This window comes from Branchiostoma floridae, chromosome 15 (assembly GCF_000003815.2).
Source record: "Branchiostoma floridae strain S238N-H82 chromosome 15, Bfl_VNyyK, whole genome shotgun sequence".
Taxonomy (NCBI): Eukaryota; Metazoa; Chordata; class Leptocardii; order Amphioxiformes; family Branchiostomatidae; genus Branchiostoma; species Branchiostoma floridae.
Window position 1 is genome coordinate 15790075 of NC_049993.1, and position 19232 is coordinate 15809306.

The 19232-nt window shown below is 38.6% G+C and overlaps 1 protein-coding gene and 1 long non-coding RNA gene across 5 annotated transcripts in view; both read left to right on the top strand.

Moving 5' to 3' along the window:
- The first annotated feature begins 945 nt into the window (after positions 1-945).
- The window catches only part of LOC118431681 (choline transporter-like protein 1), a 39399-nt gene continuing 21112 nt past the window's right edge, over positions 946-19232 (top strand). For 3 of the 4 annotated variants that reach the window (XM_035842932.1, XM_035842930.1, XM_035842934.1), the window contains exons 1-5: positions 9771-9887; positions 14679-14777; positions 15393-15541; positions 16204-16419; positions 16748-16902. In XM_035842932.1, the coding sequence (XP_035698825.1) occupies positions 9825-9887; positions 14679-14777; positions 15393-15541; positions 16204-16419; positions 16748-16902 (682 nt within the window). In that variant the 5' untranslated portion in view covers positions 9771-9824. Of the gene's footprint in view, positions 1356-9770; positions 9888-14678; positions 14778-15392; positions 15542-16203; positions 16420-16747; positions 16903-19232 lie in introns of those variants that run through there. The other variant, XM_035842933.1, reaches the window with a different exon arrangement.
- Positions 17471-19219, top strand: LOC118431683. Its single transcript, XR_004832994.1, has 3 exons — positions 17471-17770; positions 18539-18625; positions 19030-19219. It is a non-coding gene; the product is annotated as an uncharacterized LOC118431683 (long non-coding RNA).

The following is a 19232-nucleotide window of genomic DNA, read 5'->3' on the forward strand; positions in this document are numbered from 1 at the left end:
CTTCATAACCACCTTGGTACGTTGAATAGGTTCATCATTAGTCAAGTTTAAGTAAATTAAATCAATAGAATGATTCTTTAATCAGTGACTCGTGAATACACGCAATACATGTTAGGAGGTACGTGTTTTAAGTGGTTTTAAGACTCAACAATTTACGAATTATTCTATTAAATCACCTTGTTTGTTTCGGAAACGTTAGGAAACACCATTTCAATTAATATCTTCTCGGACTTTATAAAAAGAACGCAGCAAGAGTTCAACATAAAAATATTTGGCCCCGAAAAAGGTACAGTATCAGGTTCCTAAAACTGTGTGAACCAAAAGTGTTTTTCCATGTTGATAATTAGTTAAACTTGATTCTCGTTTATTTGAGAACCAACAATTTGAATTGGTATCGCCCAAGCAAACATGGAGAGAGGCTTTATGATGATGTAGACATTGAAGACTTTTGATTTATTTATGTCATCTTGAAACAGATGGGTAGCCCCTACAACAGTGCATAGTTGATTTCCAAGGGGGCTCATCAAACGCAATGTTGTTTCTGCGTTCCTTGTCATTTTCGTAAATGTATTTCAGAGATTAAGAGAGGGAGAGGGAGAGAGAGAGAGAGACATTGTGTGTGTGTGTGTGTGTGTGTGTGTGTGTGCGTGTGTGCGTGTGTGACAGCCAACTAAAGTATATTTGACTCCACCACTATATTGCATTTGTTAAGATTGCTGAACTATGTAAAACAGAGATGGTCAATGACTACTACTATTCTATTCTATATTCATATAAAAACCATTCCCGCAGCCTGAATAAGGTTAAATAAATCATAAAAATGAACAAGTGTTCCATTCAGTCAAGTCAGGATTAGGCTTTCCGGCTGTTGTTATGCTAAGCTAAGAAGTAAGGTGGCGCTGTTGTACGGTACGTTGTGTGTTGAAACATTTACGACACTCCGTCGTTTTACGGCGGTAAACACAGCTTGCCTGTTTTGGCGCGGCTGGACAAGCCTAGCGCAAGGGGACAGGATAGACAACCTCAACTGTCCGGGGAATTCTCGTCCTAAAGCTACTCCACCCTCCTCTCAGGCCTTCTTTGTCTCGCCAAACACACAGGGAACAGGTTTGCACGAAGAATCCACGGAAAAATTCGTGCTACGAGCTTCGGAAAGCGAAGAAAGTGGGACTATAGCGAGGACTGAAAGTGAAAGTGCTTGCTTCAGTGACAGCCATCACTGAAAAAGATCAACCGCGGAAAATTTGTCTTCTCAGCTTTCTTGAACAGCGGCCAGCCGTGACAGCATCATCTCGGGTCAGCAGTGAAACATGGGGTGCTGTCAACCTTGCTGTCGGTGCTGTCCAGGCAACAAGGTAGGTTAAAACTCGGTTTAGACAAAGAAAAACCGTCCAGAATTCCATAATATAATCACAGCATGGCCTAAACGTTCCATATTCAGAACAACAACATCGTCCATTTTTAACGTCACTCTATTTTAGCGTGCATGGCTCTTTTTAAATTCAGGTCCAGCATAAATTTGTACATGCGATTTAGCTGTAGAAACGTGAAAATAGAAATGACAAACGTAAATTAAGGGTAACGGTAGATTTAAGGTTAGTAATTGGGGAGTGGAAGGTTTAGTAGGGGAAGATTTATGGGTTCGTTGCCCCCCACCCCACCTCAAATAAGAGGCTCCTAAAAAATGCCGCCTCAGGCCTTAGAAAATTAATGGTCCGTTTCAGGTCAAGGCCTGAAAAAAGAGAACCGAGGTCAGTTACCGAGGAGATTTTTTTTTCTTCTTTTTTAAAAGATGTCAGTAGTATAATAACTGTTGTTACTAGTTTAACCAAGGAGCTTTTATCAGATAAAAGCTCCTTGGTTTAACTGTTATATCCAACACAAAAAAACTGGACTGACCCATATTTTCGACTGAACAGGACCACTCTTTGACAAGGAATGAACAATCCACTGCTGTGGTAACATTAACATTTTGTGAACTAAAAAAAAAGGAGCAAAAGTAAAAATGCATTGGGATGCCATCAATTTTAATATCCTATTTCATTATTAGTTTATACGGATTCGCAGTAACACTCGGACAATGCAATGTTCTATCACAGTAGGAAGTTACGCTTGTTGGAAATAAAACTACAACAGTACAGCATTTTAATTACTCAAATGTCAGGTCAAAAATTTATCTCACTTAAACGTTACAGTCAACCCTTAAAAAGGCAAAGCTTTTACCAGGATAAGTTTTAACAGTGGGGTTCAAGAGCTACGGTTAGGAATTGGTGCTGACTCACCATGAAGGACCGGGTTCGATTCCCGGTGTACATGGGAACCGGTGAAACAACAAGAGGGGCGAGTAGAACAGAAAGAAACAACATGCCAACACCCGGGATCAAACCCAGGTTAGCAGATTACAAATCCAACTTGCAAACCACAACACCAAAAGCTCAGAGCTGTTGGCTTGGTCAGCTTGGCAGCATTAAAACCCCAATGTTACAAAGTCAAGTAACTACAAACAATGCATTTATTTCCCACGGCCCAAGTGCGTTTGTTAAACAGAGGGGGAATGGGGGAATATTTGCTGTTTTTCCGTGAGTACATAGTGGGATCGTGCACAACATGGCCATGGCACAGTTGAGTAAACATCCTCACAAGCTCATCTGACACTGCATCTACTGTAAATGCATTTAAGTTCGTGGGGATTTAAATTCGCGGTAGCAGGAAAAGGGTCTTTTTGGTTTTAAGTTCGTGGAAGCACCATGCACTGTAGTCTCTTACTGCCATGAATAAATGTTCGCGGTGGTTTAAGTTCGCGGTGAAGCAGCCACTGCGAAAACCACGAACATTAAACCACTGCAAATGTTTCTAAATTTACAGTACTACTAGTAGGGCGTGTGGGGACCTATCAGTATTGTGTTGCAGGGGAAGGGGTGTAGGGCTTCGTACATTGAGTCCTAAAGGGGAGGGTCTGTATGGAGTCAGGGCAAAAGGGAAAGAAAGATTAGGGAGGCTGGCAACACTAAAACTCAAGGGAACAGGCAGATATAGCAATGCTTAAGTTTAACTTTAATACAATACTTCACATACCCCCTAAGATTGTCGCATGTACCTCTGGCGCTCCATGTACTGAAAAGTAGGTCAGAAATAGTTCACCCCTCATCAAAATCCCCTTTTCCTCCTACCATGGAATTAAATCCTCATAAAGATATGGTATTGCTGAACATTTTGCACATGCGCTAGAATCAGAGTGGTGCAATTACGATTGGGGTTCTAGCAGAAATTGTTCGTTACATCTAATTGCAAAAAGCTTATTGCAAAAAGATTTGCTGACCCCATATCAGGTAATATATCTCTTTTGTGAGTCATATGACCCATATTTCATCAAGGCATCATAACTGCCGGCTACTGTAAAGTCATTCATTTTTGAGGTAGGCTATGAAATGTGCCTTTCACAGATAAAACAATCAATAGCACTAATAGACTAGTGGCAATTTACACGAAAAAAGCATATTCTGCAAAAAGATTTTAAGATTGATATGTACAGTATTTGTTAAATAATGTTTATGTTTCAGCAAATGGACATTTTCATGTGACAGCCTTACAAGTTAATGAGTTCATTAACTAGATTTATTGATTTAATGTATGACAGTTTTATGTTTGGGTCTTGAGTTTGTCAAAGATGCATCAGGCATAGTACTTTGCATACCATTAAGGTAATGGCTGTATTGCATGTTGTTACCTGCGTGTTTCCGTGATCCATAGGCAAGCCATTTTAATTTTCCTGTAATTCGCAGGGTGAGCCATTTTGTCAGGTGTAATCAGTGTAAATCAGTGTTGTAGCCAGCCTGAATTTTTTTCCGTATGTTAGGCCACACCAATTTAATTTCTTGGTTCACTGATTTTTTCATAAAAAATATGGAGCGAGAGGGCGAAATAAAAATAAAAATAAAAATTGTAAAATGGTTGGGGTAAAGGTAACGGCTAATCCAAAACATAAGGAAAAAAAGCTTTCAGCTTGAAAAAAGTACAAAAACACTATTACTGTACAGTAACAGCACCTGTACCCACACTCTAAGGAGCTTATAATATAAAGGCCAATTTGCTACACCAGAAAGTTGGTGAATGGTTTCATTAATGGTGAAAATTTGCTGAGTGGTAATTTTTATTTTTATTTTTTTCCCCAAAAAATAGGAGCGAGCGAATCCGTGAACCAAGAAATTAAATTGGTGTGGCCTTAGAAAATGGCATAACAATCCATGCACCACTGGAAGATTTTGAAATTTAGACTCTATACAACGCCACTCCCTGTATTATACTTATTTATAGATAATGTAAAAAGGGCTTTGCTGCTATAGTGCAAACTTTCGCTGGTTTTCTTGAGATCCTTACAAAATTCTTGAAAAATCTGTTCTAAATTCTGTCTATATTTTACAGGCCAATTTCTGTCCATTGAAGGGACAGAAGGCAAAGAATTGGCCTTCTTAAGCAACAAAATTCTCTTAAACTGTTAAAGGACATAGGGATGGGTTTTGGCTAGAACCCTTAGTGTAAATTTCATTTAGGATATCCCTATAGCTCAACTGGTAGCAGTCTCATAGTTGCTCGAGCTCCATGTGTTCCAATTAGCCGAGGGAAAGAAAGTTTCTCCGTCTCACCATTGTTTCGTTGTTCAACTTTATACAATACTGTAAGTGTAACAGTTGTACAGTAGTAAAATGCCAGTGGTGCATATTCATCACTGAATTTCTTCAATTTGCGGTGCCTCAAAAGCTAAAATGATTGCAAAAGATTTGACTTTTTACAGTAACAGGAACCAGAAATTGGCATATTTTCAAGAGTTGCCACATTTGTGAAAAGATTGACATAACAGGTGACTTCTACCTTTTAAGGTGTCAACCTGGAGACTAGACTATAAGACTTAATCCACTCATGACCCTCCTTATATGTGAACAAGATGTAAAACATCACTCAGCAAAGCTACATTAACCTTTTTCCACAAAGGTAACCTTTTGACACCCAGTTTGTATTGGTTCTGGAGTCAGGTAGCAGGGACAAGGGTTAATGACTTGTTTAAGGAGGTACTGAAAGAAATAAGCATTTATTATTGGTTTAAAAATGAAAGGGCTTAATATACAACACTAATGTGAAGTAAATATATACTTTGAAAGACTTATTTGACAGAATTTATACTGTGAAAGAAACTTATCTCTTATTGTGTGGACTGTCAATCCTTGTGATACTGTACATTGGTAAATTTTTGCAGTATGAGGGACAAGGTAGTTTTTGCTATTGGCAAATTTTCAGTTGAAACATTTGTAGAAGAACAGCAGTAATATGACTGGAAATGCAAACACGGTCATTATCTTGCAGTAGCTTACGTCAATGCAAAAATAAAGTCACTGCAAACGTTTTAAGATTAACAGTATGTCAACCAATTGATTTATTATCAGTTGATTTCCGGTACCTGAATGCTACCAATTGCCTGGCAAAGCAACAAACCTTGATGTAATTACTGGTATGGCTTATATTAGCATACGACAATAGCTGGTCATTTTTGTACATTTGTGTACTACTCGTAGGTACTTGATGTTCCATTCAATTTGAAGGGAAAAAAATAAAACAAAGTAATATTGTTATTTTTGCCATGCATATAATGTACAGAATGTTACCACTTCCTGGCCACTTTAATTCGTTAATCATTGTAATTAACAAGGATAATTAGGGGGTTTAAAGATAACTGCTACAGTAATTTGTAGTAGTCTACAACAGGAGAAGATTTTGATACCAACAGACACATCTGCCACTTTGAATTAAGATAAACCTTTGGGATTCCAACCCTAAATGGATTCCTAACAATCCTTGTAGCAACTGTTAGGGTTGACAGCTGCAGCAAGTTTTTAGAAAATAATTGGCCAAATAGGCTATAGGCAAAGGATATAAAAAATCTTAAATCCAAATCATCTTTTCACTGGCCCGAAATCTAAATGACATATTTTCCTATAATCTTAACATGTGACAGCAAAGAAAAAAGCTTATTATTTTTCAGTAAAATAGGGCATTTTTAAAGTATCTATAGCAGCCATTGTTTCAACTACAAGACCAAGGGGTTGAGACTTTGAGTTTGACGCATTGCAAGGACGTTATATAACATGGCTTTTTAGAGCTATACCACATACAATACTGTAAATAGAAGAGGTACTAAATGGGCTTAAACATCCCAAAAACATTTAACTAAAATGGCAGGGATCCTGCAGTTACAGCTGCTTGGAGGTTGACCCAGGGACCATATGTTACCACATGTACATAGGGTCATACATGTACAATGTGCATTTGTTCACTAGGCCATGCCAAATAGGCAACACAAACATACTTCACATTACTATACACCGTGGCCTTAGTGTTCAAGTCAAGTAGGGGGCAAAAGCAATTGTCTCGCTAATAGGAAAGGTTAGATGGTCATAAGATTTTCACTTAGAACGATAACACGATGTCCGTCGTGAAAATCACTAATGGACGATAAAATCCTGCATAGAGCTGGCTACTGTAAATTTATTTATCATGGTGATATTTGTGAGAAAATGAGGTTTCGTTGTGTTTTTAATTCTTGGTTGTAACAATTTTGTGTAATACTACATAGTTATGGAATTATAAGGTAAAGGCATTGTATTTTTGTGATGATTATTTTACTACGGAGAGTTTACTGTGAAAAAGTGAAAATAAACCCACCACAAACATTTAAGCATTTACGGTATTGTGCTAATTTGATAATTGATATGGTCTTTAGCATGACGTTTGTTGTGTCTGTTTTTTCTCCCTGGGCATTAGAGGTAATCTTTTGGGTATTGTAAAAAAAAAGTGAAATATGAATATTGTATAAACTTCCTAACATATACGCTACCTTGGGGAAAAAAGTCATACATCCAGGATGCACCGTAAATTCATGTACATTCACGGCACTTAAAATCTCACTTTAAAGCATGCTAAACCATGAGAGTTTTCAACAAGTCTTATGTTTGATTTTGCGGTGGAGGGAACTGTAATGTTTTAAAAGACATTTTTGGGGGGTTCATTGAGTTTATTTGCCTGCCATATTGCAAATAGTGCAGCGCTTTATTCAGTCAGGAGAGCTGGTGTACACTTCTTGTATCGGCCAAATATAAAAAGGGTATACGTATAGCCCTGACGATGCAATATAACCCCTTATGTCATACCGGGGCTATGTTAATGTTCAATACGGGTGTTCTGAAGCAGGGGATAATTTTCTGTACATATCACACAGGCTAATTCTTAGTCGCATCACACATCTACTAGTAGGCTTCCATGGATGGAATAGAATGCTAGTTCTACTCCTGCAGTTACTATTTATATATGACAGATGCAATGAAACAGAGTTTGAATATTTCTACAATTATTGATGTTCTTAAAGAATAAATTTGTTGAAACAAAATATTTGTGTCAAATTCTATCCTTTTTATGAGTTGTTTGGCAATTAAATCAGCTTTTTCCAACCTGAGTATGACATAAATAAAATACGGTATTCTATAATTACGTATGTCGACTTACAACTGCTACTACTATTCGACTGAATTTCTATCGTTATAAGCGATTGTTGATCTCTTATTATTCTAACAGTATGACCCAGACTAATATAGCGTGACGAGTTGTATATTATCCCGGTTAATATTCCTGCATGACAGAAAAATTACATCACCCCTTTACTCTGTCATACCTCATTAGGTCTGCTACAGTATTAATTATAGTGGGGGGGGGGGTAGGACATGTCTCGCCTAATTGTTTTAATAGAACTCATGATGCGTATCATATACCAGTGATATATCAAGATAGAATTAGGAAAAGCCAAGCTGTTATATGTTAAACTGAAAGGTACTGGAGCTGGAGTGAGATAATAATTGTTTTGATTGTATGAATCCATCTTCTAATTAGTTGCTGGCCAATAATTTAGAAACAATGTGAATGTACAAAATCAATGACTAATTTTAATTCCTTAATGTTTGCAATTTTATTTTCATATTTTATTTAAGCTATTGCTTTCCTGCAAAACTCACCTCACCTGCAAAATTATATCACTGCAAATAAGTGTTACCATAATTTTCTACTCAACTCAAGTTTGAAACTTCAGATTTTATTCAAACCTTACATTTTTAAATACAACTTGAAAAAACATTTCCGCAACTTTTGCAAATCATAAGTCCCAGCAAAAGTGTATGAAGTTACAGTTTACTAACACCACATAATATTGTATATGACATTCCAGTTTTATATTTCTGTTTGGTTGCGGATTTAATTTTTTATAGAACTTAGAAGATGTATTTTTGAAGAGCCATTCAGGATAATATTATGTATCATCTGATAGAAAAAGCCCGTGTGGGTTGCATGGAATGCAGTTTATTCAGGCTTGTGTGCTATGGCCAATATCTAGCACTGAAATCACACTGGCCCAATCAGACAAATACTGTAAATACAGAAATGTTCGCGGTAGTTTTGTTTTTGCGATGAACACTTCATTACAAACTTAAAACCACTGCAAACATTTTCCCACTGCAGTATAAGACTGCAGTCTACGTGGCACTACCGCAAACTTAAAACCATCGCAAACACTTCATTTTCCTGCTACCCCGAAAGTAAATCCCCGTGAACCTAAATGCATTTACAGTATAGGATGACTGCACTGACTTATCTTGCCGATCAGCACTTTAACTTGCCCCGGGCAATCGGGCCGAATCGACCAATGGACTTGTCTTACGCTGAATCGACAATTGAGTTTTCTACTCAATTGTCCCTCATATTTTAGGGCATATCTAGATCTTATTGCAGATCTTATTGGATTTCCCTGTCTCATATAATTTCTGTTGGTCTGTTTGATATATTTGTCTATCTACTAGACAATTGTAATCTAGCAGAATTGCCAATTCTATTGGTAGGGATTGGAATCGGAGCTTAAAATCTACAAAAAGAGATCGCAATTAGGAACTATGTGTATCCATACAATTGGTGATTCTATGTACCAGTGGTAGAGATTCTGTTCAGAGTCAGAAAGACTAAAAATACCAACTTAGACCTAGTAGGGTAAAGATTGTTGTGTTTCCTGTTTCAATCCTGAAAAAGATAGGGTCAGTAGCTAGGGATTATCTTTTTTTTTTCTTGTAAATTTTTTAGGCTAGCCAAAGCTCTAGTGGCATAAATACAAGACAGGTTAACAAAGTAAACTGAAATGCATGAGGACACTTGTCTTTCAATGTCAAACTTTAATATTTTGCTTAAATAGATACATTTATCCTTCAATTTCATTAGATAGGACTTGCAGCTTGCAGACTGTTTTTACTTCAATAGAAAGCAGGCTGAATAAGATTTCTAACTGTGGTGGTTTTAAGTTCGCGATGAAGCAGCCATCGCGAAAACTGCAAACATTAAACCACTTCAATAGTTTCTGCATTTACAGTATCTGACACGACTGCCTACCTAAAATGTCTATTGTCGGCAGGTTTTTCTAGGGTAGGTAGGGAAACAGGAAACGCAACATTTTTTTTCGTAGGCCTTAGCCAGGAATGCTTATTATATTGGTGATTAATATCAACACACAATTCAAAATCCCATTGCAAATACGTATACAAAGCTGACTGAATTCTTCTTCAGTGTTTTGCTTTAGCACTGACTACTGTATATCAGAGCTATATTTAAACCTGCCATTGACCTAATGGGTAGGAATTATGCCTATAGGGGGGACCTTGTAATGCGATGCTCAACAGATAGCCAACATTCATTTGTGGGGAGTGTTTAGAACATTGAACAGACACAAAATACGTAGTACTCACAGAATGGGGAAGACTGGGTGTCTATGCTGTGACTGCCCAACAAGGGAGATCTCACCTATTTCTCTGGTTGGTAATAATTATATTTCCCTCAGGGTATAGAGGAAATATATTGATTTTGGTGCTGTCTCATCTTCCTAAATTTCTATCATGTTTGGCAACCTATTTCACATGGTATAAGTCAAGAAGAAATGAGCAGATGTTTTGGCATGTGGGTAGATTAATTAGAGATAAAGGCATGGATTCCTCATTAGTCTGAGTGGAACGTAATTTGCATAATTAATGTAGACAAGGTATTTTTGGTGGGAAAGTGTTATTATTTTGGATGGTGACGTAAAGTGGCAAACCTAGATCCACCCTAAAACAGGGCTCAAAATACCACCTGCATACGCAGGTAAGTGCAGGTAAAACTAGAGCTGTGCAGGTATTTCTGGTCTGTACCTGGTGTCTTCTGGTGTCTATGTCCTGGGTTTTATACATAAATGTCCTATGATGTAAGTTTGTGATTAGCTGCATTGACTGTAACCACCTAATTAAGTATAAAACGAAAAATAGCAATGGTTCCTGAACAATTTCAGTATGATCCATATTCCTAAATTCAGAGTGGTGCAGGTATGAAATTTGCATAACTTACATAAAATTTGTCTGGTGCAGGTAATTTTCAATGTTACCTGCACCAGTACATAGTACAGGTATGCAGAAAAAAGTATTTCAAGCCCTGCTAAAAGAACGCAACATACTTGTCGAGAAATATATCTTGCCGATCACCGCTTTGACTTGCCCTGGGCAAGTGGGCCAATGGACTTGTCTAACACTGAATAGAAAATTTAGATTTCTGCTCACCAAATGTATGCTCATATATAGGGCATATCTAGATTTCTGTCTCATGTATTTGTGTTGCACTGTATAGATGTTATGTATTAGTCAATAAAAACGCAGATAACGTTATAGCAGAATCGCAAATTCTGCAGGTAGAAATCGAGCAACATACTTATCGCGAATATTAGGCCTCGCCAGGCTAAAATACGCAAAGCCTGACTAGCTATCGGAAAAGCGCTTTGATTTCTGAGGTTCAACTCGATTGAGGACCTTATTATTGCCTTAAAGGCGAGGTACGACGCCCTACCCCTTTATACTATTATTATAGTATAGGGGTAGGGCGGAATAGACTTGACACTGTATCAAAAACATCACTGTAAGCAAAAAAGTACAAAAAACGTTCACATCTCTTTTGTCAGTATTCACTTGAAATATATATTTTTCATTGCAACATGGTACTACAGTTAACTCAAAAGAACTGCAAACGCTTCATTTTCCTGCTACCAAAATTAAACATATTTACAGTTACTGTAGATTTGTCTATCCTGTCTGTTATAGATTGTTGGCTGCCCAGAACTTTCACAATTTGATTTTCTTCTTTTGTCTCGTAAATTGCTTTCTTATCTTAAGCAGTTTTGCTCGCCAAAATGTGTCCAGTAAGTCCAATTTGTGGGTGTGGGTATGAATTTTGCATGTCCTTTTCTTGACAAAGGCACATGGAAAAAGATTATGTCTACCACTCCCTTGTACTGTAGGTCTTGAAATATTTGCACTGGCTTTATTTTCAGTAAGATCTTTCCACCTGGAAATTATCAGTGACAAGTCGGAAATGCGCATTTGCGTTTGTTGGAAATACACTTCATCGTAAATTGTAAATATTGTACCGGCTTTTATTTATACAACACAAATTCACCTTTATCTGCGGGGTAACCTATATCTGTTTTTCTTAAAATTGGGCATTTAGGGATATCAAGTCAACGGACTGTGGTTTGGATATTTTCACAATATTTCAGTTTGAAACCACTGTCCGTTGACTTGCGATCATTAAATGCCTGTCTTTGAAATCGACGAATGATGTTATTTGTGTATCATTTTGACATATCGTATGAACCTATTCTCTGTTTACTATTGGTTGAGTTTATTTAGTACATATATTACATCTTGTATCCGACACTCATTCCTACACATTGTGTAACTCCACTTAAAGTCTTATTCCATTTGCAATAATTCCAGACAATCTATACTTAAAATTTATTCTGTTACTATTATTTGAGATACATAAAGTTGATGAACTCATGTGATATTTTGTTTTACATGTATTTTTTATGTTAATGTTGTAGTTTGCACACTCCATTGTTCTCTTTTAATTTAAGTCCATGCAAAATAACTGGACTTACTGTACCACTTCCATGTACACTACTAAGTGCTAACCTCATGAGAGCCACACCCCTATGGCCTCTAGGGTGTGTCAAAGTTCACACATGCTCTCTAAACTGGGAATCACATTAGCAAGTCTGACATATCGTCTATGCTAGGACTTATACATGTACATGACATTGTGTGATACAAATCCCACGTCAAAAATGGTACTGTATGTCCGTTTACCTTTGCAGCACATATACACGTACATGCCTGGTGATAGATATAAAACACAACACGGTGTGTTCCGTATCACCCGAGGTTCCAGCCCGACCACGGGTTGGTCGGGTTGGATCGCCCGAAGGCCAGAGGGCGATCAGACCCGCGGGAGGACTGGGACCGAGGGTGATGCAGAATACACCGTGTTGTATTTTGTTTACGTCATACGCACCTTGACTTACTTGACTTAATCCTCTTTGTCCCTTCTGGAGCACAGGGCCTCGGTGAGATGTCTCCACCTTCCTCGGTCTTTGGCGGTTGTCTTAGCCTCATGCCACGAGGTCTTTGCATGTTGTAGGTCTTTCATGACTCCTCGCCTCCAAGACAGCCTAGGTCTTCCTCTGCGTCTTTTGCCTTGGGGGTTCCATTCTAGGACTGCCCTCGTAATGGATGGTGGGGGTTTTCTTAGTGTGTGTCCAATCCACCTCCATTTCCTGCGCCTTATGGTGACCTCCACAGGTTCATGGCCAGTTCTCTCCAGGAGGTCATGGTTGCTGATCTTATTTGGCCACCAAATACCAAGGATGTAGCGGAGTCTTACATTGATGAAGGTTTGGAGTTTCTTCATGTTGGCTTGTGTTACTGTTAGGCCCCAGGTTTCACAGCCATATAGTAGGATGGACTTGACATTAGATTCGAAGATCCGTAGCTTTGTTCTTAGGGAGATGTTCCTGGCCCTCCAAACTGGTCTTAGTTGGACAAAGGCAGCCTTTCCCTTCCCTATGCGGGCTTCCACGTCCTTGGTCGCATCTCCGTCACTGCTGATGACACTGCCAAGGTATGTGAATTCCTTCACTGTCTCCAGCTCTATTCCTCTGCAGCACACAGGTTTGGCATTCCCCACTGTCTTCACCCTCATCTCTTTAGTTTTTCCTGCGTTGATGATTAGTCCCACTTGGCCTGACTTGTGTTCTAACCTCTGAGTCTTCTCTCTCATCTGGCTGATGGTATGGCACAGAAGAGCAAGGTCGTCCGCGAAGTCTAAGTCATCTAACATGTCCGTCAATGTCCACTGAATTCCTGTCCTGGCATCTTTGGTAGTTTCCCTCATCACCCAGTCCAGTGCAGTTATAAATAGCAGCGGGCTCAAGAGGCACCCCTGTCGCACTCCGGTGGTCATGTTGAAGGGCTCTGTCAAATCTCCTTCGTGGGATACTTGTGCTTGGAAGTTGTTGTAGAAGACTTTGATCATGTTGATGATCTTTGGGGGGATTCCATAGTGGGCAAGGATGTTCCATAGTGATGTCCTGTCGAGTGAATCAAACGCTTTTTCATAGTCCACAAAAACAGCATACAGTTGTGAATTGAATTCTGTTGATTGCTCCACTATGACTCTTAGGGTTGCGATCTGGTCACTACAAGATCTATTTGCTCGGAAGCCTGCTTGATTATCTCTTAGTTTGGTCTCCATTGCGTTTGCTGTTCTATTGAGGATGATCCTGCAGAGTAGCTTGCTGGCAACTGAGAGAAGCATGATGCCACGCCAGTTTTTACATTGTGTCAAGTCACCTTTCTTTGGCAGCTTTATAATAGTACCTCTCTTCCAGTCTGTGGGTGTCATACGCACCAGTCCTGAGAAAACACATGTTTCAATAAAATTAAAAATGCGCCAGATGTTGAGAAAATTTTGTGCTCTTAAACTAAACAAACATGCAACTATACAAATTTTTATATATATATATGGAGTTGCTTGACCATCACTTAGTTCGGTATTTTTTAATAATAATAATAAAGTTTATTGCAAATTCTTGCCCGTGGGCTAATTGCAGGTGACATGAATTCAGACAAGGTAAAAACAATTTAATTCTCGAGGTGCGTGGGTGTAGCCACAGTGATGATACAGACATGATGTCACCATTCCTCCCACTGGTGGGATGGGTGGGGTTGTATTATACTGTAAACTCAGTTATTTTTGCCATGACTCAATCACTATTAAAGTTTTAGTTTGCCATTGTCACTATATTAGGTAATTGATACAATAACTAAATTAAAGTTAAACACATATTCAAAATGTGAAAACCAGGAAATTTTAACCAAGTTGCAAACATTTTGAAGATTTTACAGTACAACAATTACATACATGTACTGTTTACATAAGGAAATGACCATAAACTCTATACTCCATTTCGCTCTTGTTAATATTTTCCTGACCCGGTAAGCACTCAAACCTTTAGACTCCATCCAAAATCCGGTCCACCAATTTTTTTAGGTCCGTATTTTTTAACTTGTCCAACAAGAAAAAATGGTTTTGTACTGGTACATTTTGTACATCATGCCCACCACTACTTGTACCACTAATACACCTAATGTGAAGCAATGGCTGGGCATTGTTATTTTTACAATGGATACCCATGGTTTTAATTGTATAGAAGTCGTTGACTTGTGTTGTTTGTTTGTTTACAGCGAGATGAGGAGGAGGATGAACGATGGCAGCCTCTAATGGACCGCAGCTGTACTGATGTCATCGCTCTGGTCATCTTCATTCTCTTCTGGGTCGGGATGGTATGGTTACGATGTTAACTCTTTTTATGTCATACCTGGGCCGTGATAACATTTCATACTGATGTTCCAGACCGGATGACAGCCTTTTAGCTAGGATTTTAATATATGGGGTCCAAATTTTTTGGTGACTCACAGTGAGTGATATAGATGCCACTATTCTAGGGGGGGTTGGGGGCATCCACCTTCCATGAAGGAGAGTTTTTAAGGGGGAAGAAATACTCTAAAAGAGGTCACAGTAGAAGACATAGATGACCTAGTGGCATCCCTGGTCAATCAAAATGTCATGCTTGTCAGAGGAACTGCTCTCAAGTGTAAGAATGTCCACTGTGTCCAATTTCTTGATATTTTAAGAAAAGCACATCCAGATGACGCCTTGACGCATGCCTGGCTAAAATCCTGACAATTCTTTATATGTCATACCTGGGACAACATTTGATATGGATGTTCCAAACCGAATGATAGTTTTGATTATCACATGTGCTTCAATTTGTTTAACACAGGCTTCCATCGAATAACTTCAACCCATATCACATGCACCAATTATGTCAGAGTCAAAATTCAAATAACAGATTTGAATGTTGGAATTTATAATTTTTTTCTTGTCTCCTACCGCAGTTCTTCATTGCTGCTTATTCCATAGCGGGTGGGAACGCGTACCGCCTGGCCTATGGGACAGACAGCTACGGTAACGTGTGCGGGATGAAGAACGAGAAGAACGCGAACATCAACCTGAAATCTGCCGGATTGGACATGACGGGGAGGCCGTTAGTATACAATCCTTACTGTTCTATTTAGTAAAACACTCTGTAACTACAGTTTTTGGTAAAACTTTTCTGTCATTTTTGGCAACACCACAAGGGTGTAGACAAGAGAATGATTTGTTTATAGTCAAAGATCATTGGAAACAACTAATGAGATTTTCTTATGTTCATGAGCTTTTATTCTCCACAAACATTTTGACAGTTGTCTACCCTCTTTATCAGTGTAAAATACTGATGATACATCTTAAAAGCTATTAGATTTTCATAAAGATTTCTCAAAGTAAAAAGAATATGATGCATGTAACACAAGAGCATTTACACCAGTGGAAAGAAAAAGAAAGAAAAAGAAACTTATATGCATTTCCAACATATTACTATGATAATACAAAATTGTCTGACTTGTTTCAATTTACAGTTTTTTCAACAAATAGTACCAGAGTGAAACTCCCTGCCTCACGCGGTTGTGATAGCCCCCACAGTGCCAGGCTTGAGGCAGACCCACCATACAATCGATATATCCTTACTGTTCTATTTAGTTAAACACTTAGTCACTACAATTTTAGTACTTTGCCTTTGGGTTATATGGGAGTTTCATCATGTAGATATAGATGTACTGTACCCTTCTCTTATGATGTTGAATCCTTGTTTTGCCTCCTTCTCCCTAGGTATGTGTTCTTCATGGACCTCTTCAACCCTGCGGATGCGCTGGAGATCTGTGTCAGTAAGTGTCCCGACCAGGACCTAAACTCCATCCAGGAGGTCCAGGAGTTTGCCAAGAACTCCTCCTCCTCGCTGTGTGAATACGACGTGAAACAGGAGAACATACTGACGGCGGGTCAAAGTCACCTGGGTCCCTGTCCCAGCACTCCGGTTAAAGCAAGGTAGACAAATTATATCTTAATGAAAAATATTTATCTATGTCAAAATGGGTGGGTGGCCCCTAGGATGTTTGAACATTGATTTCCAAGGGGGCCCACCATATGTGTAAAACAAGAAAAATATGTGTAAAACAGCGTGTTACATTTAGTCAAAGACACCAGTGGACAGCATGCAGTATGTCACCTAGTCTTCAAAACAAAATCAGTGTCCATTTTACCAAAGAGCTTTCATCAGATAAAACTAAAAGTCTTTTCAATCAGAAAATGTTGTATTTTGGTGTTGTACAATCTTCCAGTCCCTTTGCATGACTTGTCCTCTCCCCAAACACAGTACCTCCTTCCTGAATCGTTGTGTTCCCAAGGACGCCCCTGACTTCTTAGTCAAGTTCATGGCCATCTTGAACAGCTACGACATCTTCTACAAGGTCCTTAGTGATGTCTTCCAGGCTAGGGCAGAGATTGCCGGGATGTGTGTCCTTGCACTTGGTAAGTGTCCAGACAGAAAACCTACATGTAATAGTATACACCTGCCTCATGTGGTGGCCATAATAGATCTAAAATGAGCTCAATGAGACAAAGTAAAGACTGTCCATCATCATCATCTGTCGTCCCTGGCGGGCGGGGTGAGGTGTTGCACAACATTTCTCCAATGCACACGATCTTTCATGGCTCCTCCCAAGTCCATCATAATTAGCAGTTCAACCAATGATAGCTAAATGGGAGCTAATTTTAAAAATAACTTTGCCTTATTGACCTTGTCTTCGATCTATTCTGGCCGCTGCGTGAGAAATGACTTATTTTGTACAGTAATAGTATACTAATACTCAAACTAAGTAGAGGTGGTACCCATACATAAAATTCAGGTCCAGGTCCGGACATAAACCTGGACCTGATTGTTTATGAAAAGCTGTAAATAGTTGAACTTGATACTCAAAAACAATGGTCTATTTCACTACAAAGGAATCTGTTTGGTGGAGTATCCAACTCCCACTGGCATTTTGAAATTCTATCTTTATTTAAATTCTTAATTGGGGCTGTCACGGCTGTTTCAAAGGCCCTGAATTCGATCACTTAGTTCGAACGTGGGTTCTACTAGGCATAGAACACGATCCCCCGCCCGCCGCCGATCCACGTGAGCCGGCTGATTGCGCAATAGTGCACGCTGACTTTGACCCCCGTGCAGGCATGCATATCCGGGTCACAGGCGCTTCATATTTCAGAGGCAACATGGCCACGGTAGAAGGAACACGTGAACGTAAAAAAACACCCGAAAATGCGCATTTTCTTGGTCAGAGCCGCATTTTTCCCCGTAGAAGAGTGGATGAGTGCCTTCGTCATTGAACATCCGACTTAGGTAAGTTAATTCGATCGTTTAAAGACTTTATACAGTTTTTTGTGTGTCCAAATGCAATGCAACAGCTAGACGGAATGTTGTCGAGTGCTTGTATAATTTCGGAATTTTTCGCACGTTTTTTTTTATTTCTCAGTGGAGGAATACAACGAGATGATGTTTTTCAGAGCGATGACGTCATTACTGCGAAACAAATACCTGCTGTCTGATATTGTCTCGTTTGTTGTAGTAACAAAAGTAGAGCATTTTATAATAGAATATATATATATTTGAAGTGTGCTTCTTTCACAAACATTAGCCAAGTCAATTGCAATCAAAAGAGTCTCCAAATTGAATTTTGAAAGTAGACAGTAACACATCCATAGTTCATGCAGTGCATGGAGGGGAAGTTGCATACATATAATACATGGGACACTATTTTATACAAAACTTCTATACTTCTAATTTTTATGAAAATGTTTGAAATCAGTGCACAGACAGTACTTTGGACTTAAAGCTGTAATATTTTTTTTACTGTAAGTTAAAGTGTAAGTTTTATTACTGGTACGATTTTAAAAGCTTATGTAAAAAGGTACTAGTTCTTGCAGACATTGGATATAAAATCAAAGGTGGTCCGGTTACAATCAATTGGTCTGGTATACTACTGACAAAGAATTGCTCTTCAGATTTCCACTTTGTCAACAACTATGTCATCAGGAAAAAATTATGTAATCCACTATCCCTACCATTGTACCTTGAAGCCATGTTTACCATGTGTTATCTATGTTTAAGGCTTGACAAGTGCTGGGAGAAAATGAAGTACCAGGAATGAGAAGAGGATGACAACTCACACAAGTCCTTATTCAAGGTAGCCCCAAGGTATGTGTGCATATGTATAAATCATTTGTATTTATAATACCCTGCATCTACATGTACATGTAGAGACAACTATATTCTGGACATTCTGAGAACTTGTGACAGGTTGCAGGGAATGTTTAATTGTCAGTGTAAATAATAAAGGTCTTAGGAAGTGTGAATAATGAAGACCAACTTGACCAGAACAAAAAATTATAAGCACAGTTGTATATTCCTCAGCTCAGTGAAATCATATACCACATTAGGTGTGAACATTTTTACAACCTTGTTGACTTTTAATGCAGAAGTTATACTATGCAAGAATGCATTCTGCAAGTAGTTCTTTCATGTGGGCTGCATGTATTTTCACTTCCCATTTACCCAATGTTTGCCTCAGTTTCACAATCTATTTTGTATCTCTACTACAGGCCAGACTATGCTGACAACAAATTGCATGCTGCATCCTTTATTCAAAACAAGTCTCTACAAGGATCATGAACTAATTTATACTATGCAACAAGATAAGTGAGTTAAAAAGGTTACTTCACAGAAGCAAAATTCCTCTTTTAATCTGTCAACAGACTGTCTGAACATTTGTCATATCATGATGCTAGGAGGCAGTGAATATACA